The sequence below is a fragment of the Vigna unguiculata genome, chromosome 5 (assembly GCF_004118075.2).
Source record: "Vigna unguiculata cultivar IT97K-499-35 chromosome 5, ASM411807v1, whole genome shotgun sequence".
NCBI lineage: Eukaryota > Viridiplantae > Streptophyta > Magnoliopsida > Fabales > Fabaceae > Vigna > Vigna unguiculata.
This window is the reverse complement of record NC_040283.1, coordinates 13,639,501-13,649,222: the sequence shown is the minus strand read 5'-3', so window position 1 is coordinate 13,649,222 and position 9,722 is coordinate 13,639,501. Positions and strand designations below refer to the sequence as shown.

Sequence of the window (9,722 nt, the reverse complement as noted above, 5' to 3'; positions counted from 1 at the left end):
TTGCATATAAGTTCTTTTCAAGATATTTGATGCTTAATATGGAGGCATAGCTTTTTAATATTGATACAAAGGAACTTATTGAAATATATGAAATTCCAAATGACCAATTTATATGAAAATTTTAATTAGAAGCCTATCAGAAGTTAATATACTTATCTTTCCGCGATTAATTTGAATAGTTGCTTAACAAATTAGATAAGAGGTAAACATAAATAATTTTTAGTAGAAATTAGACAATTATTTTTTAAAACCAAAACTATATTTGAACTTGGTTAGAATTACCCATACCGATTGAAAACATTTGACATAATATAATCGTAATGGCAAAGGCTCACCAGCACAGGTCCAGGACAATTGACCTACCCCATTATTATAGTTATTTTAAAAAAAAAAAAAAAAACTTATAATGAGGAAAGAATTTATGTTTAGGGTTAAAGTTTCATTAGTTGATTTTAACTTTGATTGGGATTGATTGAAAATTTAGAATAAGTTATAGCTGAATTAATTGTGAAAGTAGTAGAGTTTGAGACAATTCTCAAATGCGAGATCGTGCTGGAATTTATGTGTTTAGTTAAAATTTGTCAAATTAATAACAGACTGTTCATGGTGAATAGCAATTGTTACTCTATTAGCATCTTGTACAATGAAGAACACTACCGAGGATTTACGATTACTTTTCATGAATAAGATACATTAAGAAAACATTTTACCCCTCAACAAATATTAGGGCAAGTTAAATCGTTGCATAAGTCATTTATAACATCAATGAAATTGATTACTTGCACTAGCTCGATATTCTCCAATTCCTAGTAAGTCCTGTAAAATTGTAGCAAATGGATAAAATTATTAGTTTAAGTTTGAAAGACAAGCTCCTCATTTCAACCATCCTAAGGAGCAATTAGGAAGCAATTTAAGGAACAACAAAGAAATTTTATTGACCACTTCTTATGTTATTTATTACACAACTTCTGATTCATCATTTTCTCATCAAAATTTGTTAGTTCTCTTATTCTTCTGATTCTACACAGTGATGTGATTCTACATAGCTATGCTAATTCCATATTGACATGGATCAGATTAGTACTAGTTTGGAAGAAATTTCTGTACAAAAATTTCTAGAAAAAGAAAATGAAATCAAACAGAAATTGGATAAATATCAGATTTTAGAATGTGGCAGCATAAACAGAAAGATATAACATGATAGAAGTGGCGTACTTGACAAGCTTTATTTTTTGCTCTAGTCTCTGCTGTGCTAGGAATATCATGATTTGGCTTCTGGAATCTTTTTTCACGTCGATCACAAGAGCCCCATCCATCGGAGAATCTGCCGCCTCTGATGTAATGAAAATCAACAGAAGCAGTAGAAACTGGTGAGAAAAGACATAATTTGGAACATAAATCAATTGAAACAACCAAACCAGACACATACTGCATGTGCGCACGAATCACAAACTCAGCACGCTGAACATTGCGATTATCATCAAACTCAATATTTCTGTCCCTGATTTCATATGAAATATTGAAGTAACAAGATATCTTTCTCCAACCTAAAAAAAGACATGCCCTACCATGTTGTATTAGTTGAATAATTTTCACTTTTTAAGATAAGGCAAACTATATTTACCTGACTTCTTAATGAAAGGATTCCCTGAAATCAAAGTGTAATCAGTTTTCTCCAAAATCTGAACATCGAGACAACAAGAATTGATTAGGTAACTCTCAAGCAACTCAAGCAACTCTCACATTTTCATATATTTGTATAAATTTACTATCATGTTATGATCTCCAATGTAGAGAATAGAGATACTATTGTGTTTGCTATATGCAAAACTATGAAATTTATTACACCCACCAAAAGCAAAACTCAAATTTGAAGCATCAGGTAACAAGTAATAATTAAAAAAGATTGAAAGAATATCAAAGATTATCCTTGAAGTTATTCATATGCCCCCTCCCAATAAGTTATCCATATCCCCCCTCCCAAAAAAGGAAAGTCGCTAATATCATGCAATGCAATGATTTGATTCGTTCAGGATAACCACAGGGTGTTAAAAAGTGTGAAAAGTAGGAATCAACCATCAAAACACTATCATGATTTGTTCATGGCAGACAAAAGACATCAAGTACGGGAAAAATTCCTTCTCTAAAATCTAATGTGATTCACACTAAGCACTCTTGGGAATAAAATACCTCAAAAGACTAAACATAAAAAAAAAAATACTAATAACTTATCCAGTTATTAATAAAATTCTCAATGCATTGATACTCATACACTAATTGTACAGTGCAAGTCATAAGTTCTTAAAAATGCTTCTCAATTTTTTCAGACACAAAATTCACATCCATCAAAAGCTAATCTAGTGATAAAAAAACTAAAGATATTAAAGATAAATAAATTTCGGATAAGCAAATCCACTTCTTCACTACAAATAAAAGGTAAAAGTTTTCCATTATAAACAGCTTATTATAGGTATCTATAGGTTCAAGCCGAAAACCACTACTCAAGGACGTAGCCACAGACCTACCGATACTCCTGAAACAATAAAACCAAAGGAAACCTTAAAGTAAATGATTCATGTTATCCGTTGATTTAGAAAAAATTGTATTACCAATTGTTAAATTTAATGACCAAACCAAATTTAGAGCAACTGCTCATTTAATGGTTAATTTTCAGAGCGTGGTAAGAAATAGAAGTCAAGACATGTCCTAACGTACTGTGAGAATGTTATATTATGTCCTCCTATGTAGTATATCTCCTAATAATATGAGAGATCCATCAAAAAGCACAATGCGAACCCTATTTTCCATCATTTAACCCAAAAAAACAAACAATCAAATAAAATAAAATCTCATGTAATGGAACTCTACAAACACTGCTAACTACACTGTCTACTTCCTTCGGCACACCATACTATGTTTCTTTACATGGTTCTCATTACCTACTACATGGTCGACAATACAATAGCTAAAGATGGATGAAATGTAATGGATTAGAATAAGAATTGTGGATGAAGTAAAATTATTACTTCATGATTTAAATATAGGGTTAAGTATGTTTTTAGTCCCTGAACTTTGGTCAAAAATTGGAATTCGTCCCTGGTTGAAACTATGATAAATTTTGGTCCCTAAACTTTAAAAATGAATGAATATAGTCCTTTTAACCCAATTATGTTGACTCTTTTTCAACAGGTGGAATGTATTTCATGTTAATATTGGAGTTGTTTATTCTGTTTGACACATTCTCAGCTCAATATTTACTGAGAAATGTGTTCGAAACCTAAAAAAGAAGTTCACAAAATTGGGTTAAAAGGACTATATTAATTCATTTTTAAAGTTTAGGGACCAAAATTTATCAAAGTTTCGACCAGGGACGAATTCCAATTTTGAGTCAAAGTTTAGGGACTAAAAACATACTTAACCCTTAAATATATTATGATTGAAGTAGTCATCCTATTGTTTAAAAAGTAAACTATTTGTAAAGACATTCACAAACAACAAATCGCACACTCAAATAAAATAAAATCTTTCAAGTTTTGTTCCATTCTACTGATTTGAAAACGAAAGTTTGATTTTGCTAATACTATCATTGCATAGATATTTAATTTTCAACTAATTAAATATCATTAATCCTCATATTCGACTTTAAAATTTCCTTGCCTATAAAAAATCAATAATTATGAATTGAAAGACTGCACTGTGGACACGGATTAAATTCTTCAAACAAAGGAAAAAAAGTATCATTCATCCATTCCCCTAAACAACAAGTTCCAAGGTTCAAAACTTTCTTTCGCTCGAAAGACAAAAGTTACATGCAGTTATTGATTGTATTGTTTTGTGATCAGAATTCGATTTTCACTTTAAAACATAAACTTCAATTCTGAACAGAGAAACAAAGTTATCAAGAAATTACCGCCATAGCAGCATTCTGGTACTCCTTAAACAACGAAACCGAAGGAAACATTCCAAGCAAGCTATGTCCAATGCCGCTTTCCTTCTCCTCTGCCTCGTTCCTCGCGAAGCACTGCCTCGGAGAGACCTCCGTGTAGCAGCTTAGCTCCTGCGCATCCGGCGACGAGAAGTCCTTCGGCGGCGGCGTCCTCTGCACGCTCCTTATCAGCGCGAGCGGGCTGCTCTCTTCGGAGGCACACAACCTCGGGGCCTTCCGCGGCGGGAGGTAGGGCCATCGGTCTTGCACCACCTCGCCGCTGTCGCCGGAGTCGCGGAAGACCTTCCGAAACTTCGACGGCGGCGGCGACGGATAGGAGATCGGGGAAGGGGACTGGCGCGGTGGGGGTTTGGCGGCGACGAGGGCCTTTCTCTTGGAGGAGGAGTGCGAGGCGGAGGCAGAGTCGATCATGGCCCATAGTGCGGCGTCGTCGAGGTCCTTGTCGTCGACAACCACAGGGTAGGTTAACGGTGATGACATTTTTGGAGTCTTAGGACTTTTAACTGATCAAAGATGGAAAACGGGCTTGAGCTAGATTTTCGCTGTGAGGTTCAGATTTGGGAAGTTGGAATCAAAACGAAGAAGGTGAAGATCCATTTTCTGGTGTCTGAAAGAGTGAGAAATGTTTTGAACAGTGGAAGGTAGCACGCGGTAGGCGCAATTTGAATTGGAGGGTGAAAAGGGTAAACGACGTCGTGCCCTTTTTAGAGGAATTGATAAGAATTATTTATAATAAAACTGTTTATTATTAAATACTAAAATAAACATGCTATATATATATATATATATATATATATATATATATATATATATATATATATATATATAATTCATTAAAATAATCGCTTATTTTAAAAAATAAGCACAAATTACAAAATTAGAAATAGGAAACATCTTAACTATCAATGCCCTCCTACTTTAGTGTGTGTTTTTTTTCGAAAATACATATTTATATTATTTTTTAGATTTATTTCAAGTTGTTAAGCATATTTTATCTTTAAATATTTCTCTTACTCATATCACCTAACAACAAAAAATAATTAATTTAATTTTAATGAAGGTTTGACGAAAATTATAAAAACTTTCGATAATTTATATCTATGACGAATGTATTTTAAAACTCTGGTAGGAGTTTTCGAATGAACCATCATAAAATTTCATTTTCCTCCACATTTTTTCACAAATTCTTTGAATATTTTTTCACAAAATCTCTTTCATCATTTTTCGTACCTTCAATAAATAGTATCACTTTCTACTTTTTCCTATGTTAACATTTTCTTGTAACTTCAAATTTTTATCTCTCAATCTTACTAAAAATCTTCAAATCTTCAAAAAGCATGCATTTGAACTCTAGATTTCTCTTCATTTCCATCTTCAAATCTTCATCGATCAATTGTACCTTCCAAATGGTAATGGTTTTACCCTTGTTTTCCTTATATTTCAATTTTTTTTTCACTTGACGTTAATTTCTCACTTTCCCCTCTTTGATGTTTGGTTTTACGAAGAGATTCATTTCCAAGTGCGTGTAAGACCAACTAGCTTTGCCCATTTGAGTGGTTCTAACTTCTGCGTTGTTGCTTCATGTTTGGTTGTTCATGGTTGCTTTTCTTTTGGTTGTTCATCAACATTATTCGTAATTATTAATTTTTATATGTTAATGATTAAGATCATGCTTTCACAAATAAAGAGAATAGGGCAAAGCAAATCATTGCTCACACATGTGAATCTAAGAGCATTGTATAGAAAAGAGATGAAATGGTGACAATACTACATATCTTCAAGTGAAATTTATGTCTTAATTTTTTGCATTGTGTCATATACTTTTTCTTCAATTTTATAGGAAAAAAGAATGTGGCCACAAGGTCACTAGAGGAGACGTATGAATAGTACACAAGCATGCTAACAGAACATTTGTTATCATCCACACTTCATGTTATTTTAATTAGTTTCTTCTCGTGTTTTATATAGGAAACAAATTAAGCATATGAATCAAAATTATAATCATCACAATCAAAAAATATATCAAATATTGATTTCTTAGCTTATGCTTTTGGAAGTCGAGAACATTTAGGTTTGGGACCTTGTCCATCTAAAGTGTTTGACTTCAATGCTCATTTGTATAGTGGGACGTCCTCAAGTTTTTCTTCTTATACATAGTTACAAAACCAAGTTCATAATTTCTTAGTTTCGATCATTGCTTCTTTAAATTAAAATTGGGACTTGGTTGTTTCATTTAAGTTTCAATGGTTGGTTCACATAAGATTCTTAAGTTATACATTTCAGTTTTAGTTAGTTATGAACACTATTAAATGAGACTGTTAAGTTTAATTATTTTGATGGTTTAGAATTATTGCACCTTAAATATTCAAGTATCTCTAGAATATAAGAGGTGACTGATTGTGGATAAAACATTATTTTACAATATTGATGTTTATTATCACACTTGAACTTTGATTTTGACTCATATTAATAGCATATATCTATCGTTTGTGTATGGTAATACAGATGTTGGGAGAATGAAAAACTTGGTAGGTGGAGTGATTGGGTTTACTGTTAGGCATGTTGTAAAATGTAGGCAGTTTGATTAATTTGATTAATTGTGTTCTAAAATAGGTTTCTCCATTAATATCACAAGTCAATGAAATAAAGACAGTGATAACTTTCTTTGTACAAAACTATCAAGTAGAATTGCCTTCTGACTTACTTCCTTATGTTTCATTCATTACTGGTAATATTTAAATCTTTAGAATATTAATATATATTTTATATTGTAATGAATGTTACTAATTATGATTATTTTTTATATATTAGGTATCTAATCATGGGAGTGTTCGTCATGAAGAAACAAATGATACAGATCAAGAATAATAATTGAAGAACGTTATTAGATTTTCATTATGTTTGACTTTATAACTATTAGAACAAAAATATTATAATATTTCACTAGTTTTAACGTTTAAACTTTATTATTTACCTTGAACTTATAAACAATGTTCCTTATTGTTTTTATTAATGTTAATTATAACTAGTTATAAAAAATATCAAAATTTTACAATTTTTTCTTTTTATTTCGTATGTTTTAGTAATTATGTGCATTAAAATAATGCAGCAAAAAATGTTAAGGGGGTATGAAACACGAAGTAAAAACATCAATAGAATGAATTGCATTATAAGGATAAAAAACACTATACAACACCAGGAATTTAAAATTGTTGGCAAGTAGTAGAAGTTTACAAAACCCCCGCAAACTATCAAGGGTTGTAAAACCACTAATAAATAATAGGGGTTTTAAAACCACCAGTAGGGACTAAGAAACCGCATGTAAATACCAGAGGTTTCAAAACCGTAGGTAAGGATTGCTTTACCAGAGGTTATTAAAAATCGTAAGTAATTCGTTAACGACATTGGTTTTTCCCAAAAAGAAGCAAATCACGAACAATCCCTTTAGCAAGGGTTAAAATTGCCAAAATGCTAAGAATAACCCCTGTTAAAAATTATTTCTCTTGTAGTACATGTTCCTAGTTAATTTTTCGATTAGTTTTTACCTTGAGCAATATGTGTATATATACTCTGACTCTTTTTTTTTCTTCTATAAGAAATAATACATTGTTTCATATTATATTCGGTTTCTTGCTCCTTGTTTCTCTTTCCTTTTCCTTTGTTTTCATTGTTCAATTTCTTGACAATAGGCGCTGATACACTGTAATGGTATTAGAGCTCTTCCTCTGAAGAGCAATGTTGTGCCTCTCTTTGTTTCTTTCTCTTGTCTTTTCCCTTCTTCTTTACTCCCATTATTGCTTGAACAACTACATTTATCTTCATCCCAACAAGAGTCTTGCTACTTATCTTGTTTTGTTGGTTCTTGATATGAATAATTACCACTTGTGGGGTAGGTTTATGGAAATTGCATTGAGCTCTAAAAACACGTAAGAGTTCAATGATGGAACCATACCTGAGCCAAAAAAGGATGATAAGAAATATGTGGCCTGGAGAAGGTGTAAAAAGATTGTTGTTTCTTGAATTCTTCACTCAGTTTCTGAACACATTTGTCAAAGCATTGTGACGAGGTCGACATCGTGCAGATTCGGTGGAATCTCGGTCCAATCGATCTCCAATTGTCGATCCATGCAAAGAGGATCAATGAAACGCAACGAAAACTCTCGTTCCAGTTGGAACCTCACACTCATGGTGTTTTGGAAACCCTAGGAGGAGAAATCCTCAACTAAGGAAGGTGAGCTGACAAATGGGGGATAAAACCTTATCTCACATAAGGAAGGTGAGTTGAAGATTACAAACTAGTGGCCTGCCTTTTTATAGGGGAAGAAAGACAGCCAAGTTCTAACTCTAACGGGAAGGGAGAAGAATGTTGCTATCTAACAACAAAACCTAACAATGTGTGGGTGGGTTGTTTAAATGGCATGAACAAACCCTAGAGAGCAGCGAGAAAATGGGGATTGGCAATGCGTGTGGAAACCCTAAGATAGGCGCTGCTACAGAAGGAAGAATCTTCACTCTGTTTGTAGAACCTTAACCCATCATGTAAGGCACCACTGGCTGGAATTGGGCTGCCACTTGCAGGCCTAGTGTTTGGATGCGTGAAGGCATCTCTTGTGAGCACTGGCTTCAAACATTGATGTCAAATGGGTTGCGTCCTATGCAGACCCAATAGGACTCATGGTAGAAGGAAGAAGGAGTGGTAGTTGGTGCATAAATGAAAATGGGCCGCACGAACAAGTGATGGCCCAATAGGCTAACTTCCGTACTTTGCTTAAGCTGGCTTGTTGGCCCAAAGAAGATGGTGTGGGCTGTATATCAAAAGGAGCTCAATTAGCGTGTAGACAACATAAAAAAAACACTAACGACCCAAACAATTATTTAAAATAAAAAAACAAATAAAGAAAATTGGGCCTAGGCGTTGGCCCAAGCTAATAAGCCTTGGGGTGGATTCATTACATTGTATGGATGTACAAGGCGATAAATATATGGAGTGATTTGAAGTTCGTATATTTTCAAGGCAACTTGTTTAGCATATTAGAGTTAAAGACGAGTGTTGATGCACTTAGACAGGGAGATCTCACTATCACATAGTATTTCACAAGATTGTGAATGATATGGCATGAATTAGACAATTTTTTACTGACCCTATGTGTAAGTGTGCAATCAAGCGTCCTTGCAATTATTGCTCAAAGGAAAAGTGAAGATGAAGTTGTACATTTTCTAAATGGCCTCAACAAGCAATATTACAATGTGAAGTCTCATGTGGTTTTAATAGATCTAATACCCACTATAGCCATAACTCTTTCCTATGTCTCGCAACAAGAGAAGCAATTTTCAAAATGAAATGAAGATCGATACTACAAGCTCTATCAATTATGTTGACACTCATTCTAATGCTTGTAATTTTATGGACATGTAAGACACACAAAAGCAGTATGTTTCAAGAAACATGGTTTTCCTAGTCAAGATAGCATAAATAACAAAGGCAAGAAAACATGTGTGCATTATGGAAAGAATGGCCACATAATTGACATTTGTTACAAAAAACACAAATTTCCCCTTAGATTCAAATTCAACAACGCTAGGAGTAATATAGGAAGTGGGGCAAATAGTATTGAGACTATTCATAAAAAGGACAAAGAGAACATTAGAAATCTTTTGTTACATAGCCCCAATGATTAAAATAATTTCATATTGTTGCAACAACAATATCAAACTCTCATCAATCTAATACACAAATCTAAATTTGATAATAGCGTTGATGTAGTTCCTACACATG

At 33.2% G+C, this 9,722-nt stretch overlaps 1 protein-coding gene across 1 annotated transcript; it reads right to left on the bottom strand.

Annotated features, from left to right (window-relative positions):
- Positions 1-639: 639 nt before the first annotated feature.
- On the bottom strand, positions 640-4,608 carry LOC114183987. Its single transcript, XM_028071209.1, has 5 exons — positions 3,911-4,608; positions 1,625-1,682; positions 1,430-1,547; positions 1,216-1,333; positions 640-816 (listed from the first exon to the last, which is right to left on the bottom strand). Exons 1-5 carry the CDS (start codon positions 4,424-4,426, stop codon positions 763-765), a joined length of 864 nt encoding a protein of 287 aa, XP_027927010.1. The 5' UTR covers positions 4,427-4,608; the 3' UTR covers positions 640-762.
- Between the last annotated feature and the right edge of the window lie 5,114 nt (positions 4,609-9,722).